This window comes from Typopeltis vanoorti, chromosome 6 (assembly GCF_054136105.1).
Source record: "Typopeltis vanoorti isolate ZY-2024b chromosome 6, IOZ_Tvanoo_1.0, whole genome shotgun sequence".
In the NCBI taxonomy this organism is placed as follows: domain Eukaryota; kingdom Metazoa; phylum Arthropoda; class Arachnida; order Uropygi; family Thelyphonidae; genus Typopeltis; species Typopeltis vanoorti.
Genome location: NC_143554.1, coordinates 54,457,824 through 54,481,176, shown reverse-complemented (window position 1 = coordinate 54,481,176; position 23,353 = coordinate 54,457,824). Strand labels below are relative to the sequence as shown.

The window sequence follows — 23,353 nt, the reverse complement described above, 5'->3', positions numbered from 1 at the left end:
AATGAAGTGGAGGTGAGTAGTCTATTGCATAACCTCAATGTCAATACATCTGTGGGATTGGATGGTATACCAGCTCGTGTTGTACGAGAAGCAGCTAAAGAATTGTCAGTACCCTTGACCATTTTGTTTAATTTGAGTCTCGGGTCTGGGTTAGTCCCGAGCGGGTGGAAAGAGGGGAAAATAGTTCCACTGCATAAAGGTGGTTCCAGGACTGCTGTTGTGAATTACCGACCGATTAGCATATCAGGAATCATTGTCAAGGTCTTAGAGAAAATAGTCAAGAGGAAAATACAAGATTGGATAGAAGAAAATGGGATACTGTATCGAGGACAGCATGGTTTTGTGAAGGGTAGGTCATGCCTCAGTAACTTGCTCATGTATTATAACACAGTGACGGCTGAACTGGATAAGGGTAATGGGTTTACGGTGATTCTACTGGACCATGCCAAGGCCTTTGACAGGATTCCACATAGAATTCTAATCAGTAAATTGCGGCATATGGGAATGGACATAGGGTTGGTGAGATGGATAGGAGGGTGGTTGACAGAGAGATATCAGAGAGTGGTTTACTCGGGAGTAGAGTCCACAAGATGTCCTGTGACTAGTGGTGTGCCACAAGGATCTGTTCTTGGACCACTGCTGTTTAATTTGTTCATAAATGATATAGGAAATGATCTGAGAGGAACAGTTCATTTGTTTGCGGATGATGCGAAGTTGGGTAGGGCAATAGTGAATGCAGATGACGTCAAAATTTTGCAGGATGATTTGGATAGATTGGAGGTCTGGGCTAAGGAGAATGGATGTCAGTTTAATGTGGCAAAATGTAAGGTTATGCATTTTGGGGTGAAAAGATTAGCGGCACTTTACTGCATTGGTGGAACCGTGCTCCAGGAAATTGATGAGGCACGAGATTTAGGAGTGTTGGTAGATAAGGAATTGAAATTTAGGGGACACATTGCAAAAGTGGCCAAATCAGCTCATCAAATCACTTGGTTGCTGAAGAATACATTGACAAGCAGAGACAAGCAGGTTATTGTTCCTCTGTATCGAGCTTTGATAAGACCCCATCTCGATTACTGTGCCCAGATTTGGTCACCTAGGTTTCTTCTTGATGGGGAGGAGGTGGAGAGGATCCAGAGGCGAGTGACCAAGATGATAGCAGGTCTGTTGAATGAACCGTATGAGAACAGGTTGAGGATTTGTGGGTTGCAAAAATTGGTTGATAGGCGGAGGAGGGGAGATATGATTGAGACATTCAAATTACTGAAGGGTTTCTATAAAATTAATTCAGAAGATATTTTTGAGAACAGGGCTGGTTGTGGGAGGACTAGGGGACATCCATGGAAACTGGGCAAAAGTGTGGTTAGTAAAGGTGTTAGAGTTGGGTTCTTTACTTTTAGAGTAGTGAATGAGTGGAATGCGCTTCCTGAGTCTGTAGTGGATGCTGTGACAGTGAATGAGTTTAAGGCGAGGTATGATAGATACTGTATGAATGTCAAATAGTTGTGATGAATATGATTTGGGGCCTCCCTCGATGAGTCTAATGACTCCCTGGAGTTGCCCGTAATAATAGTAATAGTAATAATAAGTCCAGGCAACTCGTGGAAAAAATGGAATAAGCTTTGATCACTATCCTTGGTATTTACCCTTAATGCAAAGCACATCCTCTAGCGGAGATGTATGATGCTATACATTTAAAGGCAAGGGCCACTACCCAGACCAGTTTCAACCTTTACAGTATACACATATATACGAGGTGGTATCAAAAGGTTTCGAGACTAGGTTTGTAACACGCCAACAGATGGCAGCACAAGGCTGCATGCACAGTCACAGGGAGCACCTACCTTCATAAGTCAGTGTGTCAAAAGACATCGTCCTGTGTACATCGGGAGCTGATTCTATTCTGACCACCTGCGTTACAACCTCTGCGATTTCATCATGGACAGCAAGTTAGAACTAAAAGCAAACGTGAAATTCACGTTTGAAAAAAACTGAAATTCGAAGATCATTACTGGTGATGAAACTTGGGTGTACGGGTACGACCCTGAGATGAAACAATAGTCTTCTCAGTGGAAGAGCCCATCGTCTCCACGACCGAAAAAGGCGAGGCAGGTCTGCAGCTCGACCAAGTGCATGCTCATCATCTTTTTCGACATTTGCAGCATTGTGCATCGAGAATTCATCCTCAGGGGCCAGACCGTCAATAGTGAGTTCTACTGCCAGGTTTTAAGGTGTCTGAGGGAGAACATTCGGCATAAGCAACCAGATCTGTGGCGCGCGAAAAACTGGATGCTCCATGATGACAATGTACCCAGTCACCGAGCTCTCCTCACACATGAGTTTCTCGCCAGAAACAACATTATCTCACTTCCGCACCCTCCCTACTCGCCAGATTTAGCTCCTGCAGACTTCGCCCTCTTCCCGGAGATGAAGATCCAGCTCAAAGGTCACCATTTTGACACCATTGCAGAGATCCAGCGTGAATTGCAGATTCACGCTGGATCTCTGCAATGAAGACGACTTCTAGGACACATTCCAGAAGTAAGAACACTGGGATCACTGTATTGATATGCAAGGGAACTATTTTGAAGGTGATAGTGTGTAAATGTAGATAAATGAAGTAATTTCTCGTAAACAGAGCTAGTCTCAAATTTTTTTGATACCACCTCGTATATGTATATAGCCAGCAAAGGTTGGTTGATTGGTAGAGCCTCTGCTACTAATGGCTCACGAAAAAAGTTAAGCAAGTTTGGGAGTGGTTAGTAGTTGGAAGGGATCAATCGTTCAATGCTGTTGGCACACTGTTCCTTGATGAGTCTTTGGACTCCCTCGAGGTATATACACATATATATACATACATGCATCTTATCATCGCATGGAAATTTGATATTATTTCCATGCTAGGAACAAGAGCTCACTGACTAGAAGAAAGAAAACTCCAACATTTAAAAAACACTTTCCTTCAAAAATAGTTATAATGCTTACATTATCTCTAGACTATTTAACTGACATGATATTAGAGATATTTCTAATGAAGAGGAAAACAGAGATTTCATTACGCTTCCATATGCTTAGCTCTATTTTATTTCAGTAAAATTGTATGTCTTTGAAAAAATTAAAGAACATAAAATCAAAACAGTATTCACCCCCTTTATCGAGATGATCTACTATGATCCGCAAAATCTCAACATAGCCCACCTAAAATATCCATGTGTCTAACGGCTATGGTGCAATTGCACCAGAAAAATCTATTGAGCAAGGCATTGAAGAACATGTCCAAGAACTAGCCATTATTAGCCAAATGAATGTATGTGAATGCGTAAACACACATACGCATGCTGAACAAAGCTAGAAATATTTAAAATAACCATCTGTCTTGTATAATTACATAGTGGATGTCACCTTTGTTAGTCTTTACACCTGAAGAAATCTTATGTAATTAAGATGAATTGCCATGTTTTTAATTAAAATAATTTTTACCATCTTATTCCAGTTTTTTGGCTTATAAGCTCTTATTTATATATTCATGAATGGGCAAAGTCTACATGCTTCCATATACAGGGTGATCAAAATTAAAGTATCCCTGTTTGAGGTCTTATGGAGCACCACCCAGTGATCGAAATGCTCTGAGACTTTGCAAGATTACATTGTATGTCACGTGGAAGCAATATCCAAAAGAGACGAGAGCTTCATCTCCCCACAAAATCATTCACAGCCACATAGCATCCAACTCCACTTGAGCAAGGAATGCTAAAGAGAATGTCAGTTGACTTTCAAAGTCCTGTGGGTGGAACTCCTGTGTCAAAGTTATTTTGGATGGGTAGAAATACAGATTTTTCCATAGAATTTTCCAGACAGTTGTGTAAATCCCATCCGTGTGTCTTGATATGCACTGCAGGAACTAACGATGTTATTCATGACCTGCCCCACAACATCAGTAGCAACTTTATTCACTTGTTGTGAACTGATTTGTTTGCAACCTCTGCCAGGTCTAACTCCGAACGATGCTATTTCTTCAAAAGACTAGTCATTCATCGCAGAGAATATGGAGATAGTAGACCTCATTAACATTTGTTCATGGAGTGCAGCAACAGCATTGCAATTATTTATGTAGTACAGCTTCATGAGCAAAGAACATTGGACAAGGTTAGTGACACCTCTGTGGATGGAATTAAACAACCAGAATGAAGTAAAAAATCTGTTGTCCATCTTTTTTTTTAAACCCTCCTGCCACCTGCAAATTTGCATGATATGCAAATTTCATGCATTTTGGTGTTTACAATGCCCTTAGTGGTGAAGTTTGGAATTATTTTCCCAGCATTTGGATCACTGGATGGTGTTCCACAAGGGCTTAAATATATACAGGGTGTTCGGGATAAATTTGACAGTTTCGTAAGGAAAAAGAAAATCTTCTTTGTATCTATTAAATTTAATGAATTGACAAAAAAACATTACAGGCAGAGTTAATTACAATACTATCAACAAGATTTACTCAAAATAACCACCATTAGCATCGATCACAGCTACAATTCTGCTTCGGAACCTCGAACAAGCTGATGCTACAGTCTCCCTGGGAAGGGCCGCAAAAACTGTTTTAATTTTATCCATTAACTGGGCTTTTGTATTACTGGAAGTGCGATTGGTGTCTTTTTCAACTGCGCCCCATACAAAATAATCCATGGGGTTAAGGTCTGGGGAGTTTGGAGGCCAAACATTTGGACTGGTGAAGTCGTAGAAATTTTCAGACAACCATTTTTGACTTTTCCCAGAGGTGTGGCAAGGGGCCGAATCCTGCTGCCATACATACGGCCTACCATTGGCTACCCTTGTTATCCAGGGCTTGACTACAGTTAGCAACTCCACGAACAAAGCCCGAATTCCAATGCCAGGGTTCTTCAACACCTGTTCCTGCAGATTTGCGAGGAATTCTGCTGTACGAACGCAATCAGATCGTCTGCTAGGGATCTTTCTTCTTGCTACATCCTCGTAGTCACCATTGCAAGTCTCTAGTTCATGCCTGATTGTTTTTACTGTATTCAGGGAGCATTGGGCAGCAGTCGTAATATCCTTATTTTGATGGCGGGCACGAATCATCATGATACAAGTTATTCTCTTCCATGATTCAGGTGGGTTCCAGCTATCCATCCTTTCTGACATCTTGTATATGAATGAAGAAGGGTCCAAACTTTTAAATGAAGAGAAGTGTGTGTTAATACATGTAACTTACGGAAAAATATAATTAATTATAAATATGTCAAATTTATCCCGAACACCCTGTATATATATATATGTTAACTATTATCTAATGACTGAACTCCGAGATTATAAGGAAACAAGTAAATTTAATATATCCACACAACTAGTTTCATTGGGATGCCGACTTCGTCAGGTGTGATAACATAAAAGTAAATAAAAGACCATAAAAACATAGCACTTCTACAACAACAGAGCATTAAAAAAAAAACTGTAGTTATGTTAAAGATACCAAGGTATTTTAAACCTGGTTTTACTTCATTTCCCAAGTAAGCAAACAGACAAGTAAGTCAAGTTTGCGCCTGCAAGTAGAAGGTAGATGTAGAAAGGCGCAATTTCTAGCCTAGCTCCCACTGATGAGACCTCAACAAAGGTCGAAACCGGTCTGGGTAGTGGCCCCCTTGCCTTTAATACATAGCATCATACATCTCCTCCAGGAGATGTGCTTTGCATTAAGGGTAAATATTAAGAATAGTGATCAGAGCTTATCCACCTTTTACCATGAGTTGCCTTGGTCTTGCACTACGTGTGGGATCACCTAGACTTGCAATACATGCAGGTGCAAACGACTTACTTGTCTGTTTGCTTACTTGGGAAATGGAGTAAAACCAGGTTTAAAATAGCTTGGTATCTTTAACATTTATTATACCCAAGGTAAAATACTTTCTACAAACTGTAGTTATGTTTGAACTGGAGTCCGAGCTACAGTTCTAGTGTTATGCACATGTGAGCATTTGATTTCTCGTGTTGGCCAATACTGAATAGCAGAGCTATGAGAATCTGGCAAACTAATTGAGATTACTGTTCATGTGGGAGGCATCGAGGATTATTTCCTTTGATTCAAGGATACGACGTTCTAGTTCATCGTAACATTTGTGTGTGTTGGATGTTAAATTCCAGTCTATTGGATGTTGGCAGCCTTCATCATTGGAGTTAACTGAGAACAAGACGTGGCTGGAGAGGGCGCTGGCTCAGGTTCTGTTATATGAGATGTCTCTTGGTGTTCTTTGAGGCGGAGAAAGAGACTTTTCAGTTTGGCTGTAATATGGCTTCCCATAGTTGCACATTATTCTGTAGACACCTGGAAACTGAAGATGGTGATGATTTTCTTTGGGGTGGCTTATGATTGACCGGTGTTTTGATAAAGTGGAGAAACACGTTTTGATATTGAACCTCTTCAAAATTCTTGCCAGTTTAGGGGAGAAGGAGCTGATGTAAGGTAAGGAGATGTAGGCTCTGGGGGTAGTAGAAACCTCATTAGTATGTTGATGACGGTGGTATAGTAGTTTGTTAATACTTTTCGAAGAGTAACCATTATTTATGAAGGTCCTTTTAAGATGTTTCAGTTCAGTTCAGTTTGAGCTCCTTGGTCTAATAATACGGAACTGGCATGATGAGTGAGAGTGGATATGATGCCAAATTTCTGTGGTGGATAGTGTAGGTCCTATCTGTATGTGTAGGTTTTCTGAAGATTGAGATTTTTAAATTATCAGTCATCCTGGTAAGTTTAATGTCTAGAAAGGCCAGAGAACCGTTTACTTCAAGTTCAGCAGTAAACTTGATTTCAGGATGAAAGTTATTTAAATAATTTAGAAAAACTTGAAGGTTGTCTGTACTGTGCTCCCATATCAGGAAAACATTCACAAAGGGATACTAAGGAAAGTGGTGAGAACTTAGTCCATATTTGCCATGAGTTATCCCAGTCCTGAAGATACATCAGATTACACTTGGATAAAGGATTAAACAAAATATATAATTTATAGTCTAACCAAGTGGGAAAAAACTTCCAACATCTTTCTCTAATCCAGAGTAATTTAATAAGGTGTGACACCTTTTGACAACTGGCATATGGAAATGTGAGTTCTGCACTGCTTCAACCTTGGTATCACCTCTTTGTCTGGCTCCCACTGAAGAGACCTCACTAAAGGTCATAATATCAGGTTTTTGTTTCTCCAAGAAACATACTCCTTCAGATATAAAGATATATTATTACTATTACTATTATTATGGGCAACTCCAAGGAGTCATTAGACTCATCGAGGGAGGCCCCAAATCATATTCATCACAACTATTCGACATTCATACAGTATCTATCATACCTCGCCTTAAACTCATTCACTGTCACAGCATCCACCACAGACTCAGGGAGCGCATTCCACTCATTCACCACTCTAAAAGTAAAGAACCCAGCTCTAACACTTTTACTAACCACACTTTTGCCCAGTTTCCATGGATGTCCCCTAGTCCTCCCACAACCAGCCCTGTTCTCAAAAATATCTTCTGAATTAATTTTATAGAACCCTTTCAGTAATTTGAATGTCTTAGTCATATCTCCCCTCCTCCGCCTATCAACCAGTTTTTGCAACCCACAAATCCTCAACCTGTTCTCATAAGGTTCATTCCACAGACCTGCTATCATCTTGGTCACTCGCCTCTGGATCCTCTCCACCTCCTCCCCATCAAGAAGAAACCTAGGTGACCAAATCTGGGCACAGTAATCGAGATGGGGTCTTATCAAAGCTCGATACAGAGGAACAATAACCTGCTTGTCAATGTATTCTTCGGCAACCAAGTGATTTGATGAGCTGATTTGGCCACTTTTGCAATGTGTCCCCTAAATTTCAATTCCTTATCCACCAACACTCCTAAATCTCGTGCCTCATCAATTTCCTGGAGCACAGTTCCACCAAAGCAGTAAACTTCCGCCAATCTTTTCACCCCAACATAACCTTACATTTTGCCACATTAAATTGACATCCATTCTCCTTAGCCCAGACCTCCAATCTATCCAAATCATCCTGCAAAATTTTTACGTCATCAGCATTCACTATTGGCCTACCCAACTTTGCATCATCCGCAAACAAATGAACTGTTCCTCTCAGATCCTTTCCTATATCATTAATGAACAAATTAAACAGCAGTGGTCCAAGAACAGATCCTTGTGGCACACCACTAGTCACAGGCCGTCTTGTGGACTCTACTCCTGAGTAAACCACTCTCTGATATCTTTCCGTCAACCACCCTCCTATCCATCTCACCAACCCTATGTCCATCCCCATATGCTGCAATTTACTGATTAGAATTCTATGTGGTATCCTGTCAAAGGCCTTGGCAAGGTCCAGTAGAATCACTGTAAACCCATTACCCTTATCCATTTCAACTGTCATTGTGTTATAATATGTGAGCAAGTTACTCAGGCATGACCTACCCTTCACAAAACCATGCTGTCCCCGATACAGTATCCCATTTTCTTCTATCAAATCTTGTATTTTCCTCTTGACTATTTTCTCTAAGACCTTGACAGTGATTCTGTTATGCTGATTGGCTGGTAATTTTCAACAGCAGCCTTGGAACCACCTTTGTACAGCAGAACTATTTTACCCTCTTTCCACCCCCCTTGGGACTGACCCAGACCTGAGGCTCATATTAAACAAAATGGTCAAGGGCACTAATAATTCTTTAGCTACTTCACGTACAACACGAGCTGGTATACCATCCAATCCCACAGATGTATTGACATTGAGGTTCTGTAATAGACTAGTTACCTCTACTTCATTCATCACAATTCCAGTATAAGCTGTTGGTTCTTCCATTCCTGCAATGTCACCACCTTGATGATATACTCTTGCAAAGTGCTCGCTCAGTAATTCCACAATATCGACTGATTCGGTTACCTCCCTACACTCAGCATTTTTTAAGATAATTCTACCATAAGCATTTTTTTCTTTTACTTGCAACATATTGAAAAAACTGTTTGGGATTCTCTTTAGCCTGCATGGCCAATTTTCTTCCGTAATCTGCTTTTGCTTTTCTTACCACCCTTGTTACCATCCTGGCCTGAGCTTTATAATGTTCCTGCACCTGATGGTCACCTTTCTCCTTAAATTCCCTCCACAATTGTTTCTTTTTTTGCAGCTCAAGCTTAGTCGCCGCTAGATGAATTCGTAATGTGTAGTGTTCGTGTAAGCTCCAGATAAGATAAGTATCATTTTCAGTTATCGATACAAATTACTTAATATTGTGTAGTTTTGTTTTGTTTTGTTTGCCTTGCGTATTTTAGTGCGTCTATTTTTGGTGTGTTATAACGTATAATTTGACAAAACACATTACAGATAAATATGGCACCTGTGCGAAGGAAAATGGCGGCCAGTAATGAAGGTTTGCCATCGTTATCAAAGAACGGTAGCATAAAAGAAATGAGTCAGTGTACTAGCTGTGAAATGTACGCTTTGCGGAGTGCAGTCGGAGTGTGGTTAGATGATAATAAAGGATTGAATGTGTGTAGAAAATGTAGGGAGAATGCGGAATTGAAGTGTATTTCGGATCGTGAGTGTGATATTTTTGTCAACCTTCAGAATGAAGGAAATAGGGATATGACAAGAAACGGCAAGGTTATACATGAAAATTGTGAGAGTGTGAATGTAGAAAGTGTGAATGATAGTATAAATGGTTTCTCAGAGAACAAAAAAGATGAGATAGATGCATTGAGTGAGATTGCGTTGTTGAATAGTGCGATAGAAAGAGCAAAACAGCAGCTAGAGTGCATGAACAAAAGTAGACTGAATGAACCAACCAATAATAAAAGGTATGACAGGAAAAATAGACGTATGAATGTGAACACGAACAAAATGAAGGATAGAGTGCTGTATGGAGACTTGTTAGTACGAGGTGTGTTGGTAGAGGATTTGACAAAATCGTACCAACCTGGTGCGACCATAAAGGATGTAACTGCGTCTATTAGAGAGCAAAAGGAAAGAGTGAAAGAGATGATAATCATGGCAGGAACAAATGATTTGAAAGAAGACAAAATGGAAATGATAGAGGATGTGAGGGAATTACTTGAGGTAGCAAAAGAGAAGAGTGAGAGAGTTAGGTTGGTGAGTATTTTACCGCGGTATGACAGTGAAGTGTTTAGAAGGATTATGTATGACGAGTGGGTTATGTATGACGAGTGGTGTGGAATTTTTGGATGTGTGGAGTGAGTTCGATGGGCGAAAGGATATATATAAGATGGATGGGTTACATTTGAATGGAGTTGGTGTACGGAGACTTGAAAAAGTGTTGATGAAGGATGTGGAAGTGGATATACAGACTCGGGGAAACTAGATTTATTAAGGGGGGAGAGAGTAGATATGCAGACTTTAGGGAGGCAGTTGAGTGTATGAATGAGTATAATATGCCCGAGCAAGTACGAAGGACAACAAATCAGAATGGGATAGTTAGTATAGGGCATCAAAGTAGGGGTGGGACTAATGGGCTTCTGCAATTCATGTACACTGATGCCAGGAGTATTAGGAACAAGAAGGAAAAGTTTTTGGCTTTGGTTGGCACTTCCAGGCCACAGGTTGTTGGTATTAGTGAAACATGGCTGACAGAAGATGATAAAGCTAGTGGGATTGAATGTGACGAGTATAGCGTATTCAGGAGTGACAGGGTGAATAAAAAGGGGGTAGGAGTGTTATTGATGATAGCCGATGAGTTGCAGCCAAGGAGTATAGAAGTTGAACTGCAGGATAGAGAAAAGAGCACATTTGAGGCTGTTTGGTGTGAGATAGAATCTAGCAGAACAAAATATACAATTGGGTGCTGCTATAGACCAGGTGATGGAATAGATGGTGGGGATAGTATGCATAGGCAAATAGAAGAAATGAGTGGAAGGAGGGTAATTATTATGAGTGATTTCAATTATGGTAACATTCACTGGAAAGAGGAGAGGGCACATGGGAGGAAGGAATTGGATTTTATGCAGTTATTAAGGGACAACTATCTATGGCAGCATGTAGTGAAAAATACCAGGGGACAGAGAGTGCTTGACCTAGTAATTGCAACTGAGAATGTGGCTGTAACGAACATGACCATGTTGCCACTAATTGGTGAGAGTGACCATAAGGTCATAACTTGGGAGGTGGCTAAAGGAGTGGAATTTACAATTAAGACAGGGTACATGTGGAATTAACGGGCTGGTAAGTATGACAAGCTTAGGGGTGCGCTTGGCTCAGTGCCATGGCATGTAAAACTGCAAGGGTTGGATGTTGATAGTGCATGGGAGGTGGTTAAGAACTGTTTGCAGGAGGCAATGCTTGACTGTATACCAAGAGTCTGAATAATAAATTAAGTAGGGGTTAAATGGATGAATAACACTATTAAGCTTGAGCTGCAAAAAAAAGAAACAATTGTGGAGGGAATTTAAGAAGAAAGGTGACCAGCAGGAACAGTATAAAGCTCAGGCCAGGATGGTAACAAGGGTGGTAAGAAAAGCAAAAGTGGATTACGAAAGAAAATTGGCCATGCATGCTAAAGAGAATCCCAAATAGTTTTTTCAATATGTTGCAAGTAAAAGGAAAAATGTTCATGGCAGAATAATCTTAAAAAATGCTGAGGGTAGGGAGGTAACCGAATCAGTTGATATAGTGGAATTACTGAGCGAGCACTTTGCAAGAGTATATCATCCAGGTGGTGACATTGCAGGAATGGAAGAACCAACAGCTTATACTGGAATTGTGATGAATGAAGTAGAGGTAACTAGTTTATTGCAGAACCTCAATGTCAATACATCTGTGGGATTGGATGATATACCAGCTCGTGTGGTATGTGAAGCAGCTAAAGAATTGTCAGTGCCCTTGACCATTTGTTTAATTTGAGCCTCGGGTCTTAGTCCCAAGGGGATGGAAAGAGGGGAAAATAGTTCCGCTGCATAAAGGTGGTTCCAAGGTTGCTGTTGAAAATTACCGGCCAATCAGCATAACAGGAATCATTATCAAGGTCTTGGAGAAAATAGTAAAGAGGAAAATACAAGATTGGATAGAAGAAAATGGGATACTGTATCGGGGACAGCATGGTTTTGTGAAGGGTAGATCATGCCTCAGTAACTTGCTCACGTTCTATAGCACAGTGACGGCTGAACTGGATAAGTGTAATGGGTTTACAGTGATTCTACTGGACCTTGCTAAGGCCTTTGACAGGATACCACATGGAATTCTAATCAGTAAATTGCAGCATATGGGGATGGATATAGGGTTGGTGAGATGGATAGGAGGGTGGTTGACTGAGAGATATCAGAGAGTGGTTTATTCAGGAGTAGAGTCCACAAGACAGCCTGTGACTAGTGGTGTGCCACAAAGATCTGTTGTTGGACCACTGCTGTTTAATTTGTTCATTAATGATATAGGAAAGGATCTGAGAGGAACAGTTCATTTGTTTGTGGATGATGCAAAGTTGGGTAGGTCAATAGTGAATGCAGACGATGTCAAAATTTTGCAAGAAGATTTGGATAGATTGGAGGTCTGGGCTAAGGAAAATGGATGTCAATTTAATGTGGCAAAATGTAAGGTTATACATTTTGGGGTGAAAAGATTAGCAGCAGATTACTACATTGGTGGAACCGTACTCCAGGAAATTGATGAGGCACGAGATTTAGGAGTGTTGCTGGATAAGGAATTGAAATTTAGGGGACACATTGCAAAAGTGGCCAAATCAGCTCATCAAATCACTTGGTTGCTGAAGAATATGTTGACAAGCAGGTTATAGTTACTCTGTATCGAGCCTTGATAAGACCCCATCTCGACTACCGTGCCCAGATTTATTCACCTAGGTTTCTTCTTGATAGGGAGGATGTTTAGAGGATCCAGAGGCGAGTGACCAAGATGATAGCAGGTCTGTGGAATGAACCTTATGAGAACAGGTTGAGGATTTGTGGGTTGCAAAAACTGGTTGATAGGCAGAGGAGGGGAGATATGACTAAGACATTCAAATTACTGAAGGGGTTCTATAAAATTAATTCAGAAGATATTTTTGAGAACAGGGCTGGTTGTGGGAGGACTAGGGGACATCCATGGAAACTGGGCAAAAGTGTGGTTAGTAAAGGTGTTAGAGCTGGGTTCTTTACTTTTAGAGTGGTGAATGAGTATAATGGGCTGCCAGACTCTGTGGTGGATGCCGTGACAGTGAATGAGTTTAAGGCGAGGTATGATAGATACTGTATGAATGTCGAATAATTGTGATGAATATGATTTGGGCCTCCCTCGATGAGTCTAATGACTCCCTGGAGTTGCCCGTAATAATATATATATATATATATATATATATATTTTTTTTTTTTTTTTTATGTTGAGCCCATACACAGGATGTTGGTTGGTCAACCTATAGTACATTAGTACTGTGTATGGGTGGTGGTGGGTTAGAAAAGGAGGAATTTGTTTACATTTGATTTGAATGACTTTAAATTGTATTCCTTGGGAAACACAGTAGGTGGGAGACTGTTCCACAGTGCAGCAGTTGCAGGTTAAGAAAGATGTTAAATAAACTTTTAACATCTTTCTCTAAATCCAGAGTAATTTAATAAAAAGGTGGCACACCATTTGACAGCTCCTATAGGAGGAGGAGATGACCTTGATAATGCTTCTGCCTTGGTGTCTCCACTTGGGCCTGGCTCCCACTGAAGAGACCTCGATAAAGGTCAAAACTAGTCTGGTAGTGGCCCTTCCCTTAATGCATAACATTATACATATCTGCAAGGAGATGTGTTTTGCATTACGGGAGATACTGAGATAGGAGTGTTGGTAGCTTGCTACACCTTTGCAAGGAGTTGCCCGGTGTTATACCACTTTACCCCAGTCCTGAAGATGCTTTCAGGCGTAATCTTTGTTTGCACACACTTGGATAAAGGATTAAACTAAATTTATTATAGTCTAACCAAGTGAAAAATAAACTCTTGTGGGGTCTCTCTCAAGTTGAGAGTAAGTATCTGACTATAATAAATCCAAGATTTTATTGCAGTAGTCTGTTTTATTAAGGACATACAGACATACAAATGTTGTCTGTAGGGGATTTTGCATTGTTAATCACAAAGATGGCTTCCATGTGAAGTAAATTTGTGTCTTTGGTTAGTGGTAGAGAAGCAGCTTTTTTCTATTTTAGTGAGAAAAAATTCTCTAGGAAATGATTTTGGAAGGAGGACAAAACTGAGGCCTTTTGAAAAGATATTTTCTTCTGCAGTAGTGAGGATATGGGAAGATTTATTGACAAGTACTTTTCTCACCATTTTTTTCTCTCCATCTTTCAATAATAAATTTAGTTTAATCCTTTATCTAAGTGTGAGCAAACAAAATTTGCTCACACTTGGATAAAGGATTTCTGAAAATATCTTCAGCACTGAGGCAAGGTGGTGCATCTGTTGGCAACTCATAGCAAAGGTGGACCAAGATCTTATCACTCCTTGTCTCAGCATCTCCCACCATGCAAAGCACATCTCCTTGCAGAATGTGCGAAAGTAAAGAGAACATCTTTTTTGAAATCTTGTTTCTAAGAAGAGTAAGAACATCTTGGATGAGTATATTAGTAAAGAGCGATCTGCAAGGAGTGTGCTTTGCATGGTGGGAGATGCTGAGACAGGGAGTGATGAGAGCTTGGTCCACCTTTGCTACGAGTTGCCAACAGATGCACCACCTTGCCTCAGTCCTGAAGATATTCTCAGGTGCAAACAGGAGCTCTAATTCAGTCATCTGAAATTTGACGTCCTGACTATACTTTCTGAATTCTGCAGCATATCCACTGCAAAACTTTTATACCTCCATATTTGAGCATTTCTGGTTGAATATTACTTATTCCAGCAGCCTTTCTACATTTCAAGTTTTCACAGCTTTTTTTCTACACCAAGTATTGAAATGTTCCAATTTTGCATTTCTCTTGAAATTATATACTATGGCTTGTCACTGCTTGTTTGATTTAAGAGTCTTTCAAAGTAATTTGAAAGACTTTTGCCACACATGGTGTACTGATGTGACTATAGTCCCTTGATCTCTTGGATATGGGATCAATATAAAAAAGAAAAAAAATACTTCAAACATAATGTAGAGTGGAAGAGAAGAGCAGTGATGAATGTAATGATAGCAAGAATGTGCAGGAAAAGGGCCTGGCATGGAATATGTGGATGCGTGTAGTATATGTGAGGATAGAAGGGAGCAGTATGCAAGAAATGGATTGCATTTGAATGAAGAAGGGCACATGCATTTGGAGAGACAATTGTTTTTCTGTTTTTCCCTGTCCCGACACACTCACTTAGTGTGTTGGGACAGGGAAACTAGAATTGCACAGGTGGAATGTTGCAGGGATGACCTCATGTGTGCTTGAGAAAAGGGGAGTGTACACTATATTACAGAGCCAGGTTTGGCTCTGTAATATAGTTTGTGAATATGTGGACTGAATTTAAAGAAAAGTTGGAATGGTTTAAGGTTGAAGGTCTGCATTTGTATGGGTTTGGTGCTGGACATTAAAAGAAGCTATTATTTGTTGAGAATTATGCGCAGAATCAAGAAGTGTTCTAATGATTAAAGGATGATTGTAAAGCCGGATAGCACAGTCAAACAGGTTGTAGGACAGGAAAGAAGGTGGATCTAGGCTGAAGATGGGATTGCAGAGATAAAAGGTGATGGAATGCATAAATGTGGAGATGAGATGAGATGAATGACAATCAGAGTCAGTATTGTGGAAACAGGAGTAGTCAGACCAAAGAGAGAGAGAGAGAGAGAGTGTGTGTATACTATACTACAGAGAGAGAGATATATTATAGTGGTTAGAGTAGAGAATGTTGGTGTTAGTGGGATGGTCTCAAAGACAAAGTTGTTATGCTATGATTGTTATACAAATGTAAGGATTATTTGAAATAAGGGAGCTGAGTTTGTTGCAATGATTGAGTCATTACACCCAAAGATAACTAGTAAGTGAAACTTAGCTTCCTGAGGAGGGTATACTGTTTCAAACAGAAATGGAAGGATATACAATTTTCCAAAAGGATAGGAAGGTGAAAAGATGAGATGAAGTACTGGTAAGGACTGCAGAGAAATTGTGTCCACAAAGAGTGGAAATTGAAAATGGCAGCATGTGCAGCTTTTGAATCTGTGTGGTGCGAAGTCAAAATTTACAGATCAGTATATCTGATGGGATGTTGGTATAGGCCAGGGAATGTAGAGAATATTAATTTTGAAATGTTTAGGCAAATTGGTTGGGTATGTAAAAAGAAGGTGATCCTGATAGGAGACTTTAATTACATGAATGTAGATTGGAAAGAGGAGACAGTGTATAGGTAGAAGGAGAGTGAATTCATTGAATTTATGAGGGATAACTATCTTAAGTAGCAGCATGTGATAAAACAGCTCAAGGTTTTAGTGTTGGATTTGGTGATCTCTTCACAAAATGTGATTGTTAATGAGGTATTAACACTGCTGCTGGTTGGTCAGAGTGGTCATGAGGTACTTATTTGGGAAAGCGTGAAACAAGAAAAGGTTATTGCCAAAAAAAGATATAGGTACAATTAAATATGTATAATTAAAGGTGGGGTATAGGAACCATAGTCCACTTGCATCAATGTGTTGGGACAAGCCGTCTAGAAAAGAATATTGACAATGCATGGGAATTCATAAGACAGCATTTGATACAAACCGTATAACTACATGCCAAGAGTTAAGCGAATAAATAAAGTAGAGGTGAAATGAACGAACAGTAAAATCAAGCAAGCTGTGATGGAAAAGAAAACGTCATTGAGGAGGTGCAAGACATTTAGTGCCAATCAGATGCATAAGGAGTATAAAGTACATGCTGGAAGGTGATGAGCACGATCATGTTGAGCAAATGCAAAAGTTTCATACTGTCCTTTCATGACACATGCATCTTGCATCTTTTTCTAAAGGTGGCAACTGCTTCTTTTTTTTTTTTTTTGAAGTAATTCATTACAAGTAGATTTATATCAAACTTTAACAGTTAAACAGGTTTTGACTCAGACTTTTTTAATCATTAAAACTAAATGTTTCTCAGACATGTTTAGCTGTCTATATGACTGACAGTATCTTCAGGAAGATATTTAACACAACAAAACAATGACAACAACAACAAAAAAAAAACTCAAATGTTTCCCAACAGCCATTATTTTTATAAACTGAAAAATACCGGACTGATAGCTTAATCAAATGTATCATTAGGCACATCATGCACAGTCTATACATTGTTTTGAAAACTATACGTGATTGCTGGAATAGGAGATATCATGAAGTACAAGTCCTTGGATTCTATTCAATGTGCTTGCGAGTGAATGACCTCAGAAGATTCTTTGAACAATCTGAAAAAATGATTCTCTTCTAAGTAAGGCATGGAGGAAGCTTTCCAATTTACCGTGTGACATTCTGAGGATATGTGCTGTGAGTTCGCTTTTTCCTTCTCTTCTTTCTTTTTCCTGTGTTCTCCTAAAGACAATGTTTCATTCTACAAAGAAGATTATACAAGGGTAAACAAGATTCCTTGTTCTTACAGAAAGGTATATGTAGGTCAAAGTGGGAGAAGTTTTGAAATTAATAAACAAGAACATGTAAGTCAAGAAAAAAATACTAAGGCATTTAAAAATAAATTTTAAAATAAAAAAAAAAAAGGAAGAGAAAACCCATATGGAAAACTAATCAAAAAGTCAAAGCAAATAGGAATGGATATGCAGCTGGTAGCATGCGGGGGGGGGGGCTACCAAGACAGACACAACAGAGAGTAGTATATGGTGGAGTGGAATCCAGGTGAATCAAGAAAACTAATAAGGAACATATAGGGGGGGGGGGGAATTCAGCTGTTTGATGATGATGCAATACCTGGGAGGATAGCAGTTGATAAAGGTGATGTGTTATCCTAGTATCCTTAAATGCATGAGGTTTTTGAAGCTAGACTGGTTGGCCGAGTGGTCAGCGTATCTGCTCTCCAGCCAAAAGGTTGGGGTTCGAATCCTGCCATGGGCATGGATGTTTGATTGTCTGTGAAAATACTGGTGATGATGATGGGTGGTATAGATGGCACTGGTGTAGATGATGGTAGTTTATTGGATTGAGCAGTGGAGAAAGAGTTGTAGAGTGCCCTCTGTTGTAGAGTTGTAGAGTGATGAGTCATTAGACTCCCTGGAGGTGTTACGTAATGATAATAATAAACCTTTATAAGTGGGATTCACAAAAAACACTAGAAAGGGCTCAGCAGTATTATTCTTAATATTTTTTATATTTATTTTATTATTCATTACATAATCTAGAAATCTGTTCTAGAGAATAAACACTTAAATTTTTCGAGTCACTTCAGGCCTTCTCAAATAAGCAGGACAGCATTTTCACACTGGGTGATGAAATAAATTCCCTGCCTAAGGTCATTCACAATGAATCCATGTTCAATTTAATGCAACTGATGTCAGTGTGTATGTGTGTGTGTGTGTAGAACATATGTCAAAACATAAACTTCAAATTATCACCAGTTTATGTTGTTTTCAACGTGATATGATGACAGTTTTAGACAACTTGATAAGTACCTGAATTCAAAATTAGACCAATGAAAAAAGCAATTTGCATGGATTAGGTTAATTTGTTTTAAATCACAGCTGAAACAGCAAATGTTGTCAAGTTAACGTCATGTTTTTAATTGTGTGTTCTTCTAGCCTGTTTGCATGGACTCAATTTATGAAATCAGCCAACTCCTTCATTTGAAGAGCCTTTAAAATAAGTTTTTTGCATACTGAGGATGGCATGGCTAGTGCAAAAACTGAAAATGAATTTAAAGTGCAGATGATAAACATTATCACAGATTAGGTGCACCTCCTACACTGAGTCCTGGCTTTACAAAAGTACAATGATGAAAATAATTAAGCATAAATCATTTAAAAGCAAGACTTACAAGGTTGTTTGAATGCCTGTTACTTACCCAATAGCTAAACATGACTGGTACAGTTGATATTACTTGAACATCAACACCTAAATTTGAAGATGAAAAATATTACAATTAAGAGTGTGATACAAATGTAATGTTTGAGGTATAAATTATCTATTTTTTTGATAATTCATGAATCTGGAAATGTGTACACAGGGTGTTTTACAGAAATACCAACCAATAACAAAACTGTTATTATAGTTTTGTTATTGGTTGGTATTTTCTTTTAGTATTTTCTTGAACACTGAAGCTTATTGAGAATCATCTTTTTGATGCTGTTCTATTTAATTACACTATTGATCTCTCAGCCATAGGATTCACTTTTGCTTAAAATTTCATCTTTGAAGACATACTAGTTACGTAATCCAGTTGTAAATTCTTATACAAACTTTCTAAAACAAATTCTCATTTCCAATTCCTAACTGATGGGTCTGCGACAATGTGGAAGTCAGCTGTTAATATTTTTTTTTCCTCTCTCTTTAATTTTTCTGTCCCTCAGATACTTATACTCTCCTAGTCAAGGTATCAATCTTCCATAAGACTCCACACTGAAATTTTAAAATGCTTCATAAAACAAAGTAGTTCAGGCAGAGAAGAAAGGCTTATTGTCAGTTGCAGTGGCGGCCCGTACATAAGCACTGTGACACTGCAGTACCCCCCCCAAGGAAAAAATGAAAAATTTAAATTTTGTTTGTGTTTATAAATAATAACAATGCTTACAACATTATATAAATGCAATACAACATGTTAAAGGTTACAGCTTATGTTTCGACAGTGAGTGAATAGTTAATAATTAGAATTGTTCGATTAATGCTTTAGATTACAAAACAAATACACTGCGATCTAACGCAGTGTCAGAATAATCAAATTCACCGAATAATCAAAGTACATCATTCCAACATTGCTTGGTTGGGCATTGTATCATATGCTTCCATGCATTATTTCTGTGAGATACAAAACTTTTATTATTGGTGCGTGTACATGGCGGGGGTGAACTATTTTTTGCAAACCTTATTTTATTCTGTTAAAATAACATATAATTATTTATTTATTATAGATACAAGGCTGAATTATGATGAATATCACTGTTGAAAATATGAAAAGAATTATATTTTTTTCAATTATCATTACATGAAACAAATACACTGCGATCTAATGCAATGTGAGAATTATTTCGTTTGGCGAAATGCAGAAAGGCTCGCCGATAATCATTTGCACTTGTGATTGCATGTTACAAGGTCATTCCGACACTGGTTGGTTGGGCAGTGTATCATATGCTTCCGCGTTATTTTTGTGAGATACGAAACTTTTATTATTGGTGTTTGTTTGTGGTGAGGGTGAAATATTTTTAATAAAGCAATTTTTTAATATTAATTTATTTATTAATAAATTGGTTACTGATTAGGAAAAAATAGTTTTTTAGTTTTCTATTTTGTATATGCAGCACCCCCCCCCCCCACTTAAAATTTTCACCGGCCACAACTGGTCAGTTGGTCCCTAGAACTGCAGACATATTAATATATATATGGCTAACATGGTATGTAATGATGAGAATAAAAAAATGCAATATTAAGACAGAGGGTCTTAAAGTGCCTTTAAGACCCTTTGTCCAAAAAGAAACCAAACTTTTCGAAAATAGAAGAAACTGTTGTATCTTTTTGTTGTTGAAAGCGGCACCCTTCATTAGTGTTGTGTCAACTGTTTCATTAGAAGCCGAGTTATAGTGCCAAGAGTGATAGTGTGTTTTGACGAACGGTTGGAAAATGAGTTTTAAACAGAGAGCTGCGATTGACTTTTGTGTTAAACTTGGTAAAAGTTACACTGAAATGCATCATATGCTTCAAAAAGCATACGGTGATGAATGCTTATCCCATATTCAAGTTTACGAGTGGGTTTAAGCGATTTCAAAGTGGTCGTGAGATGCTTGAGGACGACGAAAAGCCGAGCAGTCCAAAAACTGGACTGAGCAAACTTAACATCCAAAAAGTGTGTGATTTCATAAAAGAAAACCCAAAATCCTCTGTGAGATTGACTGAAGATGAATTGGGATTCCAAAATCAACTGTGCACAACATTTTGACCGAGAGTTTGGGCCTTCGTAAATTGAATTCGTGATTTGTTGGCCAACGACCAAAAAATCTATCGAAATGAACACTGCAAGGACCTCATTAAAACCGCTCATAAGGACTCAAACTCGCATATTCACCTCATTTAGCACCCTGTGACTCTTCTTTCTCTTCCTCCGATTTCATTTGCCAATGAAAAGAAAGTGATATGACACCATTGAAAACGTTCAAGCGGCTGTAACCACAACCCTCAACAGTATCCCAAAAACCGATATAAAAAAACTCATTTAACGAATTAATTGACGGTGCCAAATGCTGTATCGAAGCTGAGGGAGAGTATATTGATTGAAATAAATTATCTGAATAATTATAATTGGCCTGTTTTATTTTCTATTCCTCTGTCCAAAAAGAAACCAAAAATTTGGTTTCTTTTTGGACAGAGGGTGTATATATTTTTTTAGACTTGTTTATATTTTAAAATACATTTGTATACATTAGTATTACCAGATACTGCAATCTGGTTAAATGGTGGCCATACAAAGGAGACTTCAGTGTACATTTAAGTAGTAAATTTGTTTACTGTATATTGTAATCCTTAGGGATTGCACAGAAATAATATTGCACATGTATATGTATGTCTGTTTGTAGTAGTGTTCCTATGTCATATACTATTACAACATGTAAGTGCTGTAGTAATGACAGCCATTTTTTCACCTGTTCACTCTGACTCTCAGTAATGGACATGTGCGTTAGTAGTGAGTTTTTTAGAACAACTGTTGCTGGTTAACAATAATGCAAGAAAGTAAGCAAGAAGGGAAGAGCTGGAAAGAAAGAAGAACTATGGAGTTAAGTTCTGTGATCTCAGAAAAGTTTTCATATGCATCTTTATCTACTCTCCAATGAGGAACTATGAAGTTATATTGGAGGACAGTATGAAGTATCGACCTTCGTATATTAGTGAAAATGTTATGTAATTAATAAGAAGCAAGTTGTAAATGTTCCAAGGAGCAAGATGAAATATCTGCAGTAATATTCTTTGACTGGAAGTGCCTTTAATAACTGCTTAATTAAATGTACTTCTGTTGTCACAGCGATTATCTTTATGCTTATGGCAAAATGAAGAAAAGATGTGTTTAAGGAAACTTGCTTATTAAAAGATGTCATATGTAAGTATATCAGTGAAGTGACATCATTAACTGTTACTGCATTCTAAGGAATTTGAGAAATAAGACAAAATAAATGAATGAGTAAAAACAAAATAAAGACGTTAATAAAATATAGGAAGATAAAAGCAGGAAGTTCACATATGATCAAGTGAAACTACACAACTTTTAGCTGAATGCTATGTTGAGTAAGTGTTGTATAGAATTTGTCATCTTTCAGGTTTGAATTTAACTTTGAGACAAAAAATGAGAGATTTTTCTTTAGCCCATATTATGTAATTTTAGAATGGCCATAGATATGTTTTAATATGCAATAAGAATTTAAGAGTTTTATATATATATATAGGATAGTTATTGGAGAAGCTTGTGAGAACTAGGATCCAGAATTGGGTTGATAACAATGGTATTATCTTATGGAGAACATGTTGCTAAAGGGAGGTCATGTTTTAGTAATCTACTTACTTATTACAATAAGGTGACTGCTTCCTTCGACAGAGGAGAAGGATACACAGTAATATACTTAGATTTCACAAAGGTTTTTGATATATTACTGCATGATAAGTTGTTAGTCAAACTAGAGTGGATGGCATTGGATATTAGATTGGAGACTGGCCATCTGATAGGTATCAACAAGTTGTGTATGGGAGAAGCAATATCCAGGAAAGGGAAAGTCACTGGTGGTGTGCCTCAGGCAGAACCGGCGCTAGGGTCTTTGCCACCTGCATGCAATTTCTATCTAAGCACCTCTGTAACGATCCAGGCATGTGTGGTTCTTTTATGATAATAAAAATTTAAATTATTTGAAATTTCTTAAATAAATTTTGACAGAATGGGCACACGTTGGTTCGCTAAATGTAACAAACCGGGCGGGGGGAGTGTTGACTAGGCAGGATAATTGTTAAAAAACCGAATATTTAAAAAATTCTCAAAAGGTAAAGCAAATTTTGATTAAGCCACTTCACTTTAATCGATGAATATAATGATACAGGGATTATAAGCCTTCTCATCGACCCAAATTGCTAACCAAATTAAAATGAATTTTAATTAAAGTTAAAATTTATTTGAACTAAAGTTTAAAAAATTATTGCATTTTTTACAAGTTACTAAATTCTTAGTAACCTGTAATCCAGAGTAATTTAATAATAAGGTGTGACAC

General features: G+C 38.3%; 1 protein-coding gene across 1 annotated transcript in view; it reads right to left on the bottom strand.

Moving 5' to 3' along the window:
• The window catches only part of LOC150105460 (2-amino-3-carboxymuconate-6-semialdehyde decarboxylase-like), a 130,587-nt gene that overhangs the window by 98,663 nt on the left and 8,571 nt on the right, over window positions 1-23,353 (bottom strand). The window contains exon 3 of the mRNA XM_090394163.1: window positions 18,964-19,013. Within this exon, the coding sequence (XP_090250289.1) occupies window positions 18,964-19,013 (50 nt within the window). The remainder of the gene's footprint in view (window positions 1-18,963; window positions 19,014-23,353) is intronic.